Source organism: Oncorhynchus masou, chromosome 10, assembly GCF_036934945.1.
Source record: "Oncorhynchus masou masou isolate Uvic2021 chromosome 10, UVic_Omas_1.1, whole genome shotgun sequence".
Classification (NCBI taxonomy): Eukaryota; Metazoa; Chordata; class Actinopteri; order Salmoniformes; family Salmonidae; genus Oncorhynchus; species Oncorhynchus masou.
Genome location: NC_088221.1, coordinates 11,032,713 through 11,052,396, shown reverse-complemented (window position 1 = coordinate 11,052,396; position 19,684 = coordinate 11,032,713). Strand labels below are relative to the sequence as shown.

At 43.1% G+C, this 19,684-nt stretch overlaps 1 protein-coding gene across 3 annotated transcripts in view; it reads left to right on the top strand.

Moving 5' to 3' along the window:
• Positions 1 to 19,684, top strand: part of pms1 (PMS1 homolog 1, mismatch repair system component) — a 65,739-nt gene that overhangs the window by 2,944 nt on the left and 43,111 nt on the right. For all 3 annotated transcript variants that reach the window (XM_064975831.1, XM_064975830.1, XM_064975833.1), the window contains exons 3-8: positions 2,095 to 2,277; positions 2,367 to 2,469; positions 2,590 to 2,753; positions 11,394 to 11,504; positions 17,644 to 17,766; positions 19,513 to 19,659. In XM_064975831.1, the coding sequence (XP_064831903.1) occupies positions 2,095 to 2,277; positions 2,367 to 2,469; positions 2,590 to 2,753; positions 11,394 to 11,504; positions 17,644 to 17,766; positions 19,513 to 19,659 (831 nt within the window). The remainder of the gene's footprint in view (positions 1 to 2,094; positions 2,278 to 2,366; positions 2,470 to 2,589; positions 2,754 to 11,393; positions 11,505 to 17,643; positions 17,767 to 19,512; positions 19,660 to 19,684) is intronic.

Sequence of the window (19,684 nt, the reverse complement as noted above, 5' to 3'; positions counted from 1 at the left end):
AATCATGTAGTAAGCAAAAAGTGTTAAACGAATCAAAATATATTTTTCAGATTCTTCAAAGTAGCCACCCTTTGCCTTGATGACAGCTTTGCACAGTCTTGGCATTCTCTCAACCAGCTTCATGAGGTAGTCACCTGGAATGCATTTCAATTAACAGGTGTGCCTTGTTAAGAGTTCATTTGTGGACTTTCTTTCCTTAATGCATTTGACCCAATCAGTTGTGTTGTGGAATGTAGGGGTGGTATACAGAAGATAGCCCTATTTAGTAAAAGACCAAGTCCATATTGTGGCAAGAACAGCTCAAAAAGCAAAGAGAAACGATGGCGCTCTGGAGCAGGTTTTCAACAAGGATCTCTCTGTACTTTGCTCCGTTCATCTTTGCCTCATCCTGACTAGTCTCCCTGTCGCTGAAAAACATCCCCATTGCATGATGCTGCCACCACCATGCTTCATTGTGGGGATGGGGCCAGGTTTCCTCGACGTGACGCTTGGCATTCAGGCCAAAGAGTTCAATCTTGGTTTCAACAGACCAGAGAATCTTGTTTCTCATGTCTGAGAGTCTTTAGGTGCCTTTTTCGCAAATTTCAAGCGGGCTGTCATGTGGCTTTTACTGAGGAGTGGCTTCTGTCTGGCCCTCTACCATAAAGGCCTGATTGGTGGAGTGCTGCAGAGATGGTTGTCCTTCTGGAAGGTTATCCCATCCTCACAGAGGAACTCTGGAGCTCTGTCAGAGTGACCATCAAGTTCTTGGTCACCTCCCTGCCAGGCCCTTTTCCCTTTATTGCTCAGTTTGGCCTGGCTGCCAGCTCTAGGAAGAGTCTTCCATTTAGGAGTGATGCAGACATTTCTTTTGGTTCCCTTCCCAAGATCTGTGCCTTGACATAATCCTGTCTCGGAGCTCTGTGGACAATTCCTTTGTCCTCATGGCTAGGTTTTTGCACTGACATTTACTGTCAACTGTGAGACTTTATTTAGACGTGTGTGCCTTCCAAATCCATGTCCAATCAATTGAATTTACAACAGGCGGACAATCACTTTGTGGAAACAGCTCAAGGACGATCATTGGAAACAGGATGCACCTGAGCTCAATTTAGAGTGTCATCGCAAAGGGTCTGAATACTTATGTAAATAATGTAGTTCTGTTTTTTATTTGGAATACATTTGCAAAAATGTCTAAACCTGTTTTCACTTTGTCATTATGGGGTATTGAGTGTAGATTGCTGAGGAAAATAAATTATTTGATCCATTTTAGAATAAGGCTATAATGTAACAATGTGGAGAAAGTCTAGGAGTATGAGTACTTTCCGAAGGCACTGTATGTAGACAATGGTTTTGTGTTGGAGATGATGAATGAGGTTGAAAAGTGGCAGAATTGCCCTTTTTAAGGTATGCTGTTTAACCTGTCATGATAAAATGAATAGCTAGCAACACACAGTCTCCAACTCCCAATTACTGTCTGAAATGGTTGTAGTGTACTCATGGTCATGTCATCTGAATTCCTAAGATATTTTCCCATTTCGAGTGGGCTCAGCTCACCTGCTCTCAGTGTGAGCTTGTTTTTCTTGGCATGGCGGAATACTTGAGTTCACTCTCATCAATGCAGTCTTTGCCCACTTCAAAGCCATTTCTTAATGAGCTGTCAGCAGTAATACTTTCAGGCAGCACAGCCAGCCTCTGAGGACATAGTGAAGCTTTTTTATTGGACTAATATTTCTAACTCTTCTCCTATATTGCCAAGAGGGAAACAAATCCACTTATGAAGAGGAAGACATTTTTCCGGAACTGTGAACAACACCACATCGTCAATATCAAATGCCTCCAAGCATCTAGCACATCTAGCCTGTATGGAAGGAAGCTAATGTTTTATTGAAGCACAATTGATTATTTTCTTGTACTTCCTCCTCTTGAATTGGAAAATAAGCTTCAGTGGACACTAAAATATGATCAGATCAACCCACAAAAGGTACTTTTAAGATCTTAGGTGTTAATAGGACCCAAACCTAAGTCTCCTTTTGAGAGACTTTAGAAGGGACTACACTGAACTAACTACAATTTCTTATGAACTGCATTCTGTTTTTGTTTGTCATGTCTTAGGAGAATTATGGTTTTGATCGAATAGAAATCCGAGACAATGGCTCTGGCATCAAAGCTGCTGATACTGCTGTGATGGCTGTGCAACACTATACCTCTAAGATCTGCAGTCATGACGACCTGGAGCACCTGGCGACATATGGCTTCAGAGGAGAGGCCCTGGGCTCCATCTGCGCTGTGGCAGAGGTCAGATATCTGTCTTTTAGACAATTCTGCTCCAAAAAGTCAGTGGAACTAAGTAGCTGTGATAGATTTGTCCCATTGACTCCCACCAGGTAGCTGTCACGACAAAGACGTCAGAGGACGACGTCGGGACCCAATACACGCTTGACCTCACGGGAAGTGTTGTTTCCCAGAAGCCCTCTCACCTCGGGCAAGGTTTGGCTTTTTCCTTTTTACTGAAACGGACGATCCATTCCGTCCGATTCCAGCAATATTTATTATGTATACTTGACAGAGAAATGTTATGGGTAGACATGAGCTTTGATGTCTTTTCAGGTACCACAGTCTGTGCGCTGAAGCTTTTTAAGAATCTCCCAGTGAGGAGGCAGTACTATGCCAACACGAAGAAGTGCAAGGAGGAGTTGAAGAAGGTGCAGGACCTGCTCATGGCCTATGCCATTATAAAACCAGAACTGAGACTCACCCTCACTCACAATAAGGTACAACTTCTTTCTTATTATTTATGAATCTTATACTTCTTACCACAAGGTGTCCTCATCTGTCTGTATATTCCATGAAACCAATCCCTGCATACCACCTCCCAATAATCACTGTTTAGAGTGTCCTTAATGCTGTGTGTGATTTGATACGTTAGTGGTGTCTTGATCTACCATTTTAAGTCCCTTCATCTTATTCCAGGGATGTGTTTCTCTCCTTACAAACACAATTCGATACACATCTTGTTACATGGGCTCCGATACTATACAGGAACGATACTTTTAGTTTGAAACGATTGGCTCTGTCTCAGCTGACTTCTGAGCTGTGTGTTTTGTATGATGTAGTGTGTGAGCTGAGCCATAGTGCAGACTGAGCATCTACCACAATCAGATGAGGGGGGACAATTGATCTGAAATTCTCATCACCCAGTTGATTTAAATTGTCTATTATAAGAACAAATTGTTTTGAGCTAGTAATATGTCAATATTTATCATTGGAAATGAGCAATGACCTACATTGCCAATTAATACACTGCTCAAAAAAATAAAGGGAACACTAAAATAACACATCTTAGATCTGAATGAATGAAATATTCTTATTAAATATTTTTTTCTTTACATAGTTGAATGTGCTGACAACAAAATCACACAAATTATCAATGGAAATCAAATTTATCAACCCATGGAGGTCTGGATTTGGAGTCACACTCAAAATTAAAGTGGAAAACAACACTACAGGCTGATCCAACTTTGATGTAATGTCCTTAAAACAAGTCAAAATTAGGCTCAGTAGTGTGTGTGGCCTCCACGTGCCCGTATGACCTCCCTACAACACCTGGTCATGCTCCTGATGAGGTGGCGGATGGTCTCCTGAGTGATCTCCTCCCAGACCTGGACTAAAGCATCTGCCAACTCCTGGACAGTCTGTGGTGCAACGTGGCGTTGGTGGATGGAGCGAGACATGATGTCCCAGATGTGCTCAATTGGATTCAGGTCTGGGGAACGGGTGGGCCAGTCCATAGCATCAATGCCTTCCTCTTGCAGGAACTGCTGACACACTCCAGCCACATGAGGTCTTGCATTAGGAGGAACCCAGGGCCAACCGCACCAGCATATGGTCTCACAAGGGGTCTGAGGATCTCATCTCGGTACCTAATGGCAGTCAGGCTACCTCTGGCGAGCACATGGAGGGCTGTGCGGCCCCCCAAAGAAATGCCACCTCACACCATAACTGGCCCACCGCCAAACCGGTCATGCTGGAGGATGTTGCAGGCAGCAGAACGTTCTCCACGGCGTCTCCAAACTCTGTCACGTCTGTCACATGTGCTCAGTGTGAACCTGCTTTCATCTGTGAAGAGCACAGGGCGCCAGTGGCAAATTTGCCAATCTTGGTGTTCTCTGGCAAATGCCAAACGTCCAGCACGGTGTTGGGCTGTAAGCACAACCCCCACCTGTGGACGTCGGGCCCTCATACCACCCTTATGAAGTCTGTTTCTGACCGTTTGAGCAGACGCATGCATTTTTGTGGCCTGCTGGAGGTAATTTTGCAGGGCTCTGGCAGTGCTCCTCCTGCTCCTCCTTGCACAAAGGCGGAGGTAGCGGTCCTACTGCTGGGTTGTTGCCCTCCTATGGCCTCCTCCACATCTCCTGATGTACTGGCCTGTCTCCAGGTAGCGCCTCCTTGCTCTGGACACAACGCTGACAGACACAGCAAACCTTCTTGCCACAGCTTGCATTGATGTACCATCCTGGATGAGCTACACTACCTGAGCCACTTGTGTGGGTTGTAGACTCCGTCTCATGCTACCACTAGAGTGAAAGCATCGCCAGCATTCAAAAGTGACCAAAACATCAGCCAGGAAGCATAGGAACTGAGAAGTGGTCTGTGGTCACCACCTGCAGAAACACTCCTTTATTGGGGGTGTCTTGCTAATTGCCTATAATTTCCAACTGTTGTCTATTCCATTTGCACAACCGCATGTGAAATTTATTGTCAATCAGTGTTGCTTCCTAAGTGGACAGTTTGATTTCACAGAAGTGTGATTGACTTGGAAGTACATTGTGTTTAAGTGTTCCCTTTATTTTTTGAGCAGTGTATAACACAGCTTTGGATTTCACCACTGTCACAAAAGCAAATGTTTTTGGCCGTTTGGAACTTTACGGAGGAGAGCTGCTCTCTTCTCCCGTTCAGACCAGTGCAGCTCACAAAAATGATTGCTGTCCTTGTTATGAAATGACACTTTTACCCTGTTCATGTAATGACCGAAAAAAAACAATTCGCAGTAACATGTTCAATCAGTGAGATGTGAGTTGTGTCCACCCCAGTAGCCCACACAGCTCTACCGGTAAAAACACAATTTTCTACAGCGTATTTGGTAACAATGACCCAGCAAATTACATTGGTTGTCCCGCATTAAAGCCTATGATTTTAATATTGTGAAAGCCATTTTACATCTGAACATCTGAATGCTGAAGGTGCAGCACAGGTGTAGCCTACACATATTAGAACAGGGATAGGGTATGCCTAGCTACCTCACAGCTGCTCACGCCAATGAGTCTCCCGCACTGTGCGCACATCTGACTTGTAGATCAGTGTCATACGCAGGTACAGTGTCTTCAGAAACCATTCATACCCCTCAACTTATTCCATATTTTGTTGTTACAGCCAGAATTCAAAATGGATTACATTTGTTTTTTTCTCACCCATCTGCATACAATACCGCCTAATGACAAAGTAATAACAAGTTTCTTGACATTTGTGCAAATTTATTGAAAATGAAATACATAAATGTAACTTACACTGAACGAAAATATAAACGCAACATTCAACAATTTCAAAGATTTTACTAAGTTACAGTTCATATAAGGAATCAGTCAAATGAAATTAGGTCATCAGACCCTCATCTATGGATTTCACATGACTGGGAAGGTAGGTATGCATCTAAGGGTCACAGATGCCATAAAAAATAAAAGGTAGGGGTGTAGATCAGAAAAACAGTTCGCATCTGGTGTGTCAAGCTGCATTGGTCACATCTCCTTTGCATAGAGTTGATCAAGCTGTTGATTGTGGCCCACTCCTCTGCTGTTGATGTTGTCCCACTCCTCTTCAATGGCTGTGCGAAGTTGCTGGATATTAGTGGCAAATGGAACACACTGTTATACACCTGAATCCAGAGCATCGCAAACATGCTCCATGGGTGGTGACATGTCTGGTAAGTATGCAGGCCATGGAAGAACTGGGACATTTTTAGCTTCCAGGATTTGTGTACAGATCCTTGCGACATGGGGCCGTGCATTATCATGCTGGAACGTGGTGATGGCGGCGGCTGAATGGTACAACAATGGGCCTCAGGATCTCGTCACAGTATCTCTGTGCATTCAAATTGCCATCAATAAAATGCAATTGTGTTCGTTGTCCGTAGCTTATGACTGCCCATACCATAACCACACTGCAACCATGTGGCAAACCACTCGCTTACACAATACCATACACGCTCTCTGCCATCTGACCGGTACAGTTGAAACCGGGATTTTTTATTTCACCTTTATTTAACCAGGTAGGCTAGTTGAGAACAAGTTCTCATTTGCAACTGTGACCTGGCCAAGATAAAGCATAGCAGTGTGAACAGACAACACAGAGTTACACACGGAGTAAACAATAAACAAGTCAATAACACAGTAGAAAAAAAGAGTATATATATATATATATTGTGTGCAAAAGGCATGAGGTAGGCAAATAATTACAATTTTTCAGATTAACACTGGCGTGATAAATGATCAGATGGCCATGTACAGGTAGAGATATTGGTGTGCAAAAGAGCAGAAAAGTAAATAAATAAAAACAGTATGGGGACGAGGTAGGTCAAATTGGGTGGGCTATTTACCGATAAGACTATGTACAGCTGCAGTGATCGGTTCGCTGCTCAGATAGCAGATGTTTGAAGTTGGTGGGGGGAGATAAAAGTCTCCAACTTCAGCGATTTTTGCAATTCGTTCCAGTCACTGGCAGCAGAGAACTGGAACGAAAGGCGGCCAAATGAGGTGTTGGCTTTAGGGATGATCAGTGAGATACACCTGCTGGAGCGCGTGCTACGGGTGGGTGTTGCCATCGTGACCAGTGTGCTGAGATAAGGCGGAGCTTTACCTAGCATGGACTTGTAGATGACCTGGAACCAGTGGGTCTGGTGACGAATATGTAGCGAGGGCCAGCCGACTAGAGCATACAAGTCGCAGTGGTGGGTGGTATAAGGTGCTTTAGTGACAAAACGGATGGCACTGTGATAAACTGCATCCAGTTTGCTGAGTAGAGTGTTGGAAGCTATTTTGTAGATGACGTTGCCGAAGTCGAGGATCGGTAGGATAGTCAGTTTTACTAGGGTAAGTTTGGCGGCGTGAGTGAAGGAGGCTTTGTTGCGGAATAGAAAGCCGCCTCTAGATTTGATTTTCGATTGGAGATGTTTGATATGAGTTTGGAAGGAGAGTTTACAGTCTAGCCAGACACCTAGGTACTTATAGATGTCCACATATTCAAGGTCGGAACCATCCAGGGTGGTGATACTAGTCAGGCGTGCGGGTGCAGGCAGCGAACGGTTGAAAAGCATGCATTTGGTTTTACTAGCGTTTAAGAGCAGTTGGAGGCCACGGAAGGAGTGTTGTATGGCATTGAAGCTCTTTTGGAGGTTAGATAGCACAGTGTCCAAGGACGGGCCGGAAGTATATAGAATGGTGTCGTCTGCGTAGAGGTGGATCAGGGAATCACCCGCAGCAAGAGCAACATCATTGATATATACAGAGAAAGGAGTCGGCCCGAGAATTGAACCCTGTGGCACCCCCATAGAGACTGCCAGAGGACCGGACAACATGCCCTCCGATTTGACACACTGAACTCTCTGCAAAGCAGTTGGTGAACCAGGCAAGGCAGTCATCAGAAAAACAGAGGCTACTGAGTCTGCCAATAAGAATATGGTGATTGACAGAGTCGAAAGTCTTGGCAAGGTCGATGAAGACGGCTGCACAGTAGTGTCTTTTATCGATGGCGGTTATGATATCGTTTAGTACCTTGAGCGTGGCTGAGGTGCACCCGTGACCGGCTCGGAAACCAGATTGCACAGCAGAGAAGGTACGGTGTGATTCGAGATGGTGAGTGACCTGTTTGTTGACTTGGCTTTCGAAGACCTTAGATAGGCAGGGCAGGATGGATATAGGTCTGTAACAGTTTGGGTCCAGGGTGTCTCCCCCTTTGAAGAGGGGGATGACTGCGGCAGCTTTCCAAACCTTGGGGATCTCAGACAATATGAAAGGGGTTGAACAGGTTGGTAATAGGGGTTGCGACAATGGCGGCGGATAGTTTCAGAAATAGAGGGTCCAGATTGTCAAGCCCAGCTGAGCGGTTGGCCGAGGTAGGTGTAGCCAGGCGGAAGGCATGGCCAGCCGTTGAGAAATGCTTGTTGAAGTTTTCGATAAACATGGATTTATCGGTGGTGACCGTGTTACCTAGCCTCAGTGCAGTGGGCAGCTGGGAGGAGGTGCTCTTGTTCTCCATGGACTTCAGTGTCCCAGAACTTTTTGGAGTTGGAGCTACAGGATGCAAATTTCTGCCTGAAGAAGCTGGCTTTAGCTTTCCTGACTGACGCGTTTATTGGTTCCTGACTTCCCTGAACAGTTGCATCTCGCGGGGATTATTCGATGCTATTGCAGTCCGCCACAGGATGTTTTTGTGCTGGTCGAGGGCAGTCAGGTCTGGAGTGAACCAAGGGCTATATCTGTTCTTAGTTCTGCATTTTTTTAACGGAGCATGCTTATCTAAAATGGTGAGGAAGTTACTATTTAAAGTATGACCAGGCATCCTCAACTGACGGGATGAGGTCAATGTCCTTCCAGGATACCCGGGCCAGGTCGATTAGAAAGGCCTGCTCACAGAAGTGTTTTAGGGAGCGTTTGACAGTGATGAGGGGTGGTCGTTTGACTGCGGCTCCGTAGCGGATACAGGCAATGAGGCAGTGATCGCTGAGATCCTGGTTGAAGACGGCGGAGGTGTATTTGGAGGGCCAGTTAGTCAGGATGACGTCTATGAGGGTGCCCTTGTTTACAGATTTAGGGTTGTATCTGGTGGGTTCCTTGATGATTTCTGTGAGATTGAGGGCATCTAGCTTAGATTGTAGGACTGCCGGGGTGTTAAGCATATCCCAGTTTAGGTCACCTAACAGAACAAACTCTGAAGCTAGATGGGGGGTGATCAATTCACAAATGGTGTCCAGGGCACAGCTGGGAGCTGAGGGGGGTCGGTAGCAGGCAGCAACAGTGAGAGACTTATTTCTGGAGAGAGTAATTTTTAAGATTAGTAGTTGGAACTGTTTGGGTATGGACCTGGAAAGTATGACATTACTTTGCAGGCTATCTCTGCAGTAGACTACAACTCCTCCCCCTTTGGCAGTTCTATCTTGATGGAAAATGTTATAGTTGGGTATGGAAATCTCAATTTTTGGTGGCCTTCCTGAGCCAGGATTCAGACACGGCAAGGACATCAGGGTTAGCAGAGTGTGCTAAAGCAGTGGTTGCCAGTGATTTGGATTATCTTGGCAAAGGAGAAATGCGTGCATGGAACATTTCTGGGATCTTTTTATTTCAGACGAGCATGCACTTCTGCCATCATTTTGCTTTGATTGGCTTGTTAAGGATCATATCACCTTAACCGACACCCACTACAATTTGCATACTGCCCCAACAGATCCAGCGAGGACGCAAACGCAATGCACACTGCCCTATCCCATCTGGACAAGAGGAATACCTATGTAAGAATGCTGCTCTTCAACTACAGCTCAGCTTTCAATATAATAGGGCCCTCCAAGCTCATCACTAAGCTCGAGGCCCTGAGTCTGAATCCTGCCCTGTGCAACTGGTGCCTGGACATCCTGACGGCCGACCCCAGGTGGTGAAGTTAGGCAGCAACATCTACTCTACGCTGCTCCTCAACATAGGGCCCCACAAGGGTCCTGAGGCCCACTCTTATGCCATTCATCCGTCGCCATCACCTGTTTCAGCATGATAATGCATGGCCCCATGTTACAAGGATCTGTACACAATTCCTGGAAGCTAAAAATGGCCCAGTTCTTCCATGGGCTTTATACTCTTCAGGTGTGACCCAATGAGCATGTTTGGGATGCTCTGGATTGACAAGCAAGACCGCATGTTCCAGTTCCCGCCAATGTCCAGCAAGTTCACACAGCCATCGAAGAGGATTGGGACTACATTCCACAGGCCACAATCAACAGCCTGATGCACTTTATGCGAAGGATATGTCTCGCTGCATGTGGCAAATGGTCACACCAGATACTGACTGGTTTTCTGATACACGCCTCTACTTTTTTAAAGGGATCTGTGACCAACAGATGCATATCTGTATGTAAAATCCATAAATTAGGGCCTAATGAATTTATTTCAATTTACTGATTTCCTTTATATTGAACTGTAACTGTATTCAAATCTTTGAAATTGTTGCATGTTTTTTTTTAAATTCATATATACGTTTTATTGCCAGTGACAATGTTAATCTCTCATTGTTTATTTTTTCTTGTATATATCTTGTATATATTTATATTCTAGACTCTGACATTGCTCATTCTTTTGGGGGTTGTGTGTGTTTTTGTTTTGTTAGGTATTACTGCACTGTTGGAGCTAGATGCAAAAGCATTTCACTGAACATCTGCAAATAGTGTACGCCGCCAATACAATTTGACTTGAGATTCAGTTTCAGTCAGTGGCCACTTGGAATAAAATAATAGGGGAGGGAGTCAGAGGAGTTACTCGACCGCCGTATACTTTTCATTGAAATCACTCGGAGATCATCAAGGGAGGAGTGTGTCCCCATTTCATGGCATTAGCACTTGGGAGACATATCCCGTATCCCGAACTTTGCACTTCAGCCTGTGTTGGGTTTCATGGCTTCTCCAAGTGCTTTTTACGGGAGTGATCCGTTTACAGTCACTAAATAGCATATTTCATTGCATAGACGTGTGCTGCTGCGGGCAGCATGCTTACAGAAATCAACACCCTGGAGATGTACTCGTTGGTGGACACCAATGACAGGGCCACCCGTGGGTGTGAATGTTTTTTTCTTTTTCTCCTGGACTACTTTCCTCTCATACATCTGACACGAAGGAAAATCTGAGGAATCAGTGCCTCGGTGGAGGTTGCACAGTGATGAGGAAGATTGTGTAACCTTGTGGCCACTGTGGTCAACTTTCATTATGCAGTGCACATTGATCCATTGGGTTGAATAATATGCTCAGACAACATGCTGATTTTGAGAATGTGAACTAGTGTCTGTTTTACAAGCTCCAAGGTGCTAGCACAGACTCGCTGATTCAGTAGAATTGCTTTCACAGTATGTGACCTAACATATGCACCAGTGTTCACTTACTTGTTATCTAGCCTTCCCCAAATCCCCTGGTCTGGTTCAGGTCTTTCTGGAACAGTTGACACCGTAAACCTCTCTCTTAGCCCCTCTTGTGCCACCACACAGGTAAGGGAAGTGCTACAGGAGAGGCTTTGACTGGTGGTCAGCGTCTACTGTCTTGATTTCGAGATCCGGCAGGTGGTCTTTTTTTAGCCAGACTGAAAATAAGCTGCTACGTGTTGTTGCAGGTGGTGTTGTGGCAGAAGGCCAAGGTGTCCGATCACAGGATGGCTCTCATGGCTACACTGGGGCCCAACGCTGTGGCCCACCTGCTCCCCGTCCACCATCAACAACCAGAGGTCAGTCAAATACTCACACCAGCATCACTCTGTCATGGGACTGGTTCAACCACACCGGTAATCATAGATAAAACACTTCTGTCGTACTACAATAATGCAATTTTAACTATGCTAAATAAGTGAAAAACAGAAATTGGATAGTAGTTCTACAACACCGCTTAGGACCAACGTTGTTGGCCTTACCCCAGAAACTTCCCATCTGTTTTGATTGAACCCTCTTTCGAGTGGCTATCATAATGTAGTCTCAACATGGAATTGGATCAAGCAAATCTACACATTAGCCACAGTCAAGGGCTTTAATGTTATACCTCAGTCCTGAAATGTGCAGGTGGCTGTTCTTGGAGGTGTCCACACAGCTTGACTTAAACATTGCTGGTTTTGCAGTGCTCAATGACACCAATTACTATTTTATTGACTTCTGTATCTCCCAAAAGTACACATCAGTCACTTTAAAAAACATGTGTATATATTTTTCTACAATAAGTGCCCTGCCTCCAAAATAGAAAAAGAGGACATGTAAAGAGTCGGAGCACCATTTGACTCAAATGACGTGTGATGCAAATGGAAGGGGCAATCATGAAACGATACACCATAACTGTCTTTACAAGAAAAGGCCATTCGAACCCTTGTGACAAATGTGGCACTGAATTAAATTCGAAGAGATTGTGTGACCCCCGTGGTGCATGAGGATGGCCCAGTGTCATAGAGAGACATGGCACGGCTGCACTGGAACCCAGCCACTCGTCCTCTCACTGCCCTCCAGTCTTGGCCAACACCAAGTTTCCCCAGAGACCCTCTCTCCATATCCTGGGTGTGTTCCACAGTGCATGGAACTTGCTCTGGATGGTGGTGGTTCAGCTGCAGAACGGACAGGTCCACCATGTTTGTGACTGACTGCAAGTGAGAAATACTAGACACCAAGCTTGGTAAATGACTGCACCAAGAACTCCTGATTTCAAGCCAGTATATGATGTTGGTTGGCTGTTCGGCAGCTACGTCTATGCCCTTTTTCTCCTTGTGTGAGATTTGCTTTGTTCCTGGTAATTGGGTTGGCTGGGGAGCGTTAAGTTTCTGCTTTGTCATGGTAGGTGTTGTGTGGCTGCTACCTGCCGTGCATCTCTCGGCTAATGTGGCCTGACAGATACGGAGCACAAGTCCCTTTCCCTTGTTTGCTTTTGTTGTTGTTTTTCAGCAGGACTCTGGATCCTAGTTATGAGAAGGACCATTAGCCTTTGTCCTCCCTGTAGCAATGAAAGAACGCTTATTGGCTCCCCTTTCATTCGCCGAAGCTTAGCGATCATGGAATCCAGTTCATAGATTTTGGAAAGTTGATGTAGGAGCCATGCCTCTTGTGGAACAAAATGTGACGCTCATTTTGGCAACGTGACAACACACCACCATGCCCTTTGGTGCAAAGGTACCATTGGTGCTCCCATAACTTGACCTAATTAGATAATGAGCAGAACAAGAGGAACCACATGTACACTAAAGTTCAAAAGTTTGGGTTCACTTAGAAATATCCTTGTTTTTGAAAGAACTTTTTTTGTCCATTAAAAGAACATAAAATTGATCAGAAATACAATGTAGACATTGTTAATGTTGTAAATGACTATTGTAGCTGGAAATGGCAGATTTTTATTTATTTTTATGGAATATCTACATAGGCGTACAAGGGCCCATTGTCAGCAACCATCACACCTGTGTTCCAATGGCATGTTGTGTTAGCTAGTCCAAGTTTAGCATTTTAAAAGGCTAATTGATCATTAGAAACCCTTTTGCAATTGTTAGCACAGCTGAAAACCTTTGTGCTGATTTTAAAGAAGCAATAACACTGGCCTACTTCAGACTAGTTGAGTATCTGAAGCATCAGCATTTGTGGGTTCGATTACAGGCTCAAAATGGGCAGAAACAAAATACCTTTCTTCTGAAACTCATCAGTCTATTCTTGTTCTGAGAAATAAAGGCTATTCCATGTGAGAAATTGCCAAGAAACTGAATATCTCATACAACGCTGTGTACTACTCCCTTCACAGAACAGTGCAAACTGTCTCTAACCAGAATAGAAAGAGGAGTGGGAGGCCCCGGTGCACAACTGAGCAAGAGAACAAGTACATTAGTGTCTAAACCGATGCCTCATAAGTCCTCAACTGGCAGTTTCATTAAATAGTACCCGCAAAACACCAGTCTCAACGTCAACAGTGAAGAGGCAAATCCGGGATGCTGTGCTAACATAATTACAAAAGGGTTTTCTAATGATCAAATTGCCTTTTTTACAATGCTAAATTTGGATTAGCTAACACAACGTGCCATTGGAACATGGGAGTGATGTTTGCTGACAATGGGCCCTTGTACGCCTATGTAGATATTCCATTAAATATCAGCCGTTTCCAGCTACAATAGTCATTTACAACATTAATAATGTCTACACTGTATTTATGATCAATTCAATGTTATTTTAATGGACAGAATGTGCTTTTTTTTTCAAGAACTAAGACATTTCTGATTGACCACAAACTTTAGAACGGTAGTGTACGTGCAAATCCACAAATGGCATTGCATCAATGAACTGGCTTTTCATTTACTCATAACGTAACACATAGAAGTTTTGCATTGCTCATTAAAATGAGCAGTGTGCCGATCTAAATCCAAAACAATGTGTCCCTGGAACTACATCTTCCATGTGTGAGGATAGTGTGTTGTTTTGTGGTACCTGATTACATATAGCCCAGCTACATCAATAGCTTTGCAATAACATTAGTCTTAGGTCTGGCTCATGAAACTCATTATCCAGATAAGGATATGTTTTTGTCTACCAATTTTGATTTTTTTTCTCAACATTCTTAGAATGTCCTATAGACCCACCTTTTTAATTTATGCGGTGAGAGGTCTGCTTGAGTAATCAGTCATTAGCCAGGGAGAGATGATCACTCATCGGGTAGGACACCAAGCCAAGATGTGTTCCAGTTCCGCGCTCATGGGTGTGACACGTGCAGACAGACTGGGGAACACAGCCAGGCCTGCTGCTCAGGTCACCTGAGACAAGTTTGACTCAATCTTAGGACCCTGGCCTGTGTCAATCCTAGGACCACTGTTTTTCAGATTTAGGTATGTTGTCTTGCAGATTTCATATCTCAGACAGTTCTCACTTGGTTTGTTTAGTTATTTTCCCTTAACCTTGGTGCCTACTATATTTAACTATTTCATCTTTGGCAAGACATTGTTTTTGACTTTTTTGTAGTTACTATCTTGTCTCATCGCTGCAACGAAGGTCGAAAGCCATGCGTCCTCCGAAACAAAACCCAACCAAGCTTTACTGCTTCTTAACACAGCGGGCATCCAACCCGGAAACCAGCCGCACCAATGTGTCAGAGGAAACACCGTGGACCTGGTTAGCGTGCTCTGCGCCCGGCCCGCCACAGGAGTCGCTGGTGCGCGATGAGACGAGGATATCCCTACCGGCCAAAACCTGGACGACGCTAGGCCAATTGTGCGTCGTCCCCATGGACCTCCCGGGCCCGGCCGGCTGCGACAGAGCCTGGGCTCGAACCCAGTCTCTGGTGGCACAGCTGGTGGCACAGGCTGTTTTGACATATTTTGTCTAAAAATATACTCATTGTCATTCCTTGATTCAGTGGACTCATCAAGAGGCTTAGCTGTAAGTGTGTCAACGAGTATCTGCGGGGAACCTGGGTCAGTTTTTTTTCTGTACTACTTTTGTAATTACGAGATCGGGGTCCTGTGGCAGTGAACACTGCTGCCAATGAGGCCCAGATTACCTCTACACGACCCCGCCTCGAATAACCAAGCTCATTCATGGCCAGGTAGTCTGTGGGCAGGATCACCTGCATCAAAGTAATTGATAAATATTTTAATGGAAAAGTATACGTAATGTACATGGCGGCTGTTAAGGTTTCAATGCCAGTAATTAGAGTTCGTTAAAACTCCAACTATATGGCCCTAATGCTTGTTAATTTAGAATGGTTTGCCTGAGTTATGCAGTACACCGTGGATAATTTGAGTAATTTGGAGCTGGTCCTCTTTTCACCAACACTTTTGTCTATCACATGCCGCCAACAGAAACTGTTTCCTAGAATTAAGAAGCTTGGAAACAGCAGTTTGATGTCATTGGTTGTCCAAACAGTTTTCAAGTGTGAACGTGATGTTTCTTTTGAATAAAAAAACATGTGAGTCCTTAAAGGGATATTTCACCCAAAATACAAAATTACTTTGGTTTCCTTACCCTGTAAGCAGTCTATGAACCAGGTATGGCAGCAAGCCATGCTTTTGTTTAGTTTCCCTTAGCACTGTTTCCACTTTCTAATGTTTTAGCATTTGTGGCAAAAATCCCTTTCAAGTCATGGGACCGATATGGGCATTTTTAATGCATTATGTCCAAATCATCTGAAATTATCTGACTTGAATGGGATTTGTGCCACAAATGCCAAAGAGTTAGCATATGGAAACTGTCCCAGGGAAACTAAACCAAAGCATGGATTGCTGTCATGCCTTGTTCAAAGATAGACATAGGAAACTAATATGTAATTTGGCTGAACTATCCCTTTAAAGATGTGAAATTGTTAAGGATCTGGCATGAATCAATTTGAAAGTGTACTTTTGAAAAAATCTCAAAGTCCCTGAGACTAGATTGTTCAAAGACTTGGTTTGAAGTTATTTTTAAGATTTTGGCATAAAATTTTAAACATTCTAATGTTGGGTAACTGATTTTTGGTTAGAAAACACTAATGTAAGCGGTATTTTTTTATATTTTTACCCTAGCACTACACTGCTGATTCAAAAAGCATGTTTATTACATAGCTGCTGTAGTTAATGCGTACATTACATCATGATGATAGAAAAACAAATGATCATCAAATGAGTACTACTAACAGATTTCAATTACTTTTGCCCAAGGGATCCATGGAATATGTTTAAACTGTGTACTATTACTCATCTACAATATATGTTCGCATCACTGGCCAACATGGGCTTGGAAGGCTCTGAGACATTTATATCCACAGTACTCCACCAATTATACATTTTTCGACTCAGTACTTTAAATGCACTGTAATATAAGCTTTAAAACAGCAATGTTTTCTTTCTGCCTCATGGCAAAATGTGTAGAATTGCAGGATATTAGCTTGAAAAATGAAACATTTTCTTTGTCATGCTAAGAGGCTAGCCTTTAAGTGTTATTAACCCAGGGGGTGAGACTTGGTTCGTCCAGCTGTGCACTGCAGACGTTATAGTAGAACTCCTTGTAGGACTAGGCGATATATTGAATTAATTAGATTGTGTTAAAACAAATTTGAATTAATGTTCCAAATGCCTGCATCGCAAGAATTTAGTCATTTTTTTTCTACTTCTGTTTTTGAGTGTTTGTCTTTTTGGTCTCGTCTCCTTCATTCCTTCTTTACTGTGCATGTTCCCACTCGCACGCAGACGCCAAGCCCCTCCCCCACAATAACAATGCAAATAAATATAACTTCTTTCTCTCTGAATACAAGCAGTTTCAACTTGCTATTTGCATTTGAGGTTTGGTTCAACATAATCGGTTATATGGACCCTCACCCTCCATTTGGCAAATACAACCATAATTCTATCCTGATTCCTGCTTACAAGCAAAAACTAAAGCAGGAAGTATCAGTGATTCGCTTGGTACGGAAGTGGGCAGATGATGCGGATGCTACACTACAGGACTGTTTTGCTAGCACAGACTGGAATATGTTCCAAGATTCATCCAATGGCATTGAGGAGTATAATGCAACAATGTGGATGAAGTCAAGGGGTATGAATTCTTTCTGAAGGCATTGTAATTGTGCGGCAAAGCTTATTTAGAGAGGTTTTAAAAATCGATGTGAATCACCCATAAGTAGGAAAAATTCTAGATATAATTTTTTCGCAAAGCCCTAACTCCCTGTAATACATTTTTGTCGCACGAGAGTTGTTCTGATTATGAGGGGGGTCCCTGATGAATTTGCTATCACAAAAGGGAACCCCTGTATTACATTCTACCTGCCTGTGTAATATGCATGTTAATTGGCACTTGGTATGAAGTGAGATCAAAATGAACTGTAAAAAAAATGTTTTGCACTGATAAATTGTGCCCCAGTTATTATGTTGATTTTATTTATTTTAACAGATCATCATTGATGGATTCTTTCCCAAACCTGGTATGGATTGCTCTTTAGCAAGCTCCAGTAACCCCGACAAAACATTTATCTTTGTGAATGATCGACCTGTCCACCAGAAGGATATCCTGAAGGTAAAAACATTTTTTGTGTTAATGAAATGTACGTTTGTTTGTTTGGTTTAGGTAAAGGAAATCGGCAGCCAATGGGATAGAGGTGTTCTATAAACAAGAGCTTTTGAAGTTGCTTGGACAAAATACTTGTTGTCCTGTAATTGTACAGTGCGTATTCACTAGAGCTGGGACAATAAACCAAACATTATTGATCATACCGATCACTTATCGGTGACATTTTGTTGATTTAGTTCATTATGATAAGTAGTCTATACTAGAGAGAGGTGAAGTTTGAAAATAAATAATTGTTCTAATATGGGTGATTTGTTAACCTCTAGCGTCGAGCAATCCCGTATCCGGGAGCGTAATCATAGCCTCAAGCTCATTAGCATAACGCAACGTTAACTATTTCTGAAAATCGCAAATTAAATGAAATAAATATATTGGCTCACATGCTTAGCATTTTGTTAACAACACTGTCATCTCAGATTTTCAAAATATGCTTTTCAACCATAGCTACACAAGCATTTGTGTAAGAGTATTGATAGCTAGCATAGCATTAAGCCTAGCATTCAGCAGGCAACATTTTCACAAAAACAAAAGCATTCAAATAAAATCATTTACCTTTGAAGAACTTCGGATGTTTTCAATGAGGAGACTCTCAGTTAGATAGCAAATGTTCAGTTTTTCCAAAAAGATTATTTGTGTAGGAGAAATCGCTCTGTTTTGTTCATCACGTTTGGCTAAGAAAACCCCCGAAAATTCAGTCATTACAACGCGAAACTTTTTTCCAAATTAACTCCATAATATCGACAGAAACATGGCAAACGTTGATTAGAATCAAACCTCAAGGTGTTTTTCACATATCTTTTCGATGATAAATAATTTGTGGCAGTTGCCTTTCTCTTCTGAACCAAATGGAAACGTGCATGCAGCTGGAGATTACGCAATAATTTTGACGGAGGACACCAGGCGGACACCTGGTAAATGTAGTCTCTTATGGTCAATCTTCCAATGATATGCCTACAAACACGTCACAATGCGGCAGACACCTTGGGGAAACGACAGAAAGTGTAGGCTCATTCCTTGCGCATTCACAGCCATATAAGGAGACATTGGAACACAGCGCATTCAAAATCTGGGGCATTTCCGGTATGAAATTTCATCTTGGTTTCGCCTGTAGCATTAGTTCTGGGGCACTCGCAGACAATATCTTTGCAGTTTTGGAAACGTCAGTGTTTTCTTTCCAAAGCTGTCAATTATATGCATAGTCGAGCATCTTTTTTCGTGACAAAATATCTTTAAAACGGGAATGTTTTTTTTATCCAAAAATTAAAAGAGCGCCCCCTATATCAAAGAAGTTAATGGGACAATTGATGGCTACAACTATCAAACTATTACTAGTAGTTTCAAGGATAATAAAAACATATATTTTTTTAAACAGTGGTTCATATTAGTGTTATAAACCTATTATATTTATTTTTATCACATCAATTCAGGCACTAGAAGCACACCCAGTAGTATTTTTTTATTTTACATCGTCACTCCAGCTGAAGACAATGCATACAGAATAAAACCCAAAAGCTTATTTCCATTGCAGTCCTCTGAAGTATTACTTTGTCATCGTATAAGCCTGTCTATTATCCTCAATGTGGCTCTCTGTCATTTGATACTGTCACTTTGACAGTGTTGTAGCGTTTACATAACAAAGTGGTGCATTGCTCATAGTATCATTGCAGTTCATATACTTTTCTGCTTGACCATCAGGTGGTCCGGCAGCACTTCCTGGCTCAGTACCCGGCAGACTCTGCCCTCAATCGTTATCCCACTGTGATGCTCAATATCACTGTTCCCTCATCCACTGTAGACGTTAACCTGACACCCGACAAGACCCAGATTCTGCTCCAGAACAAGGTGCCGTTTTCTATTATTTTATCCA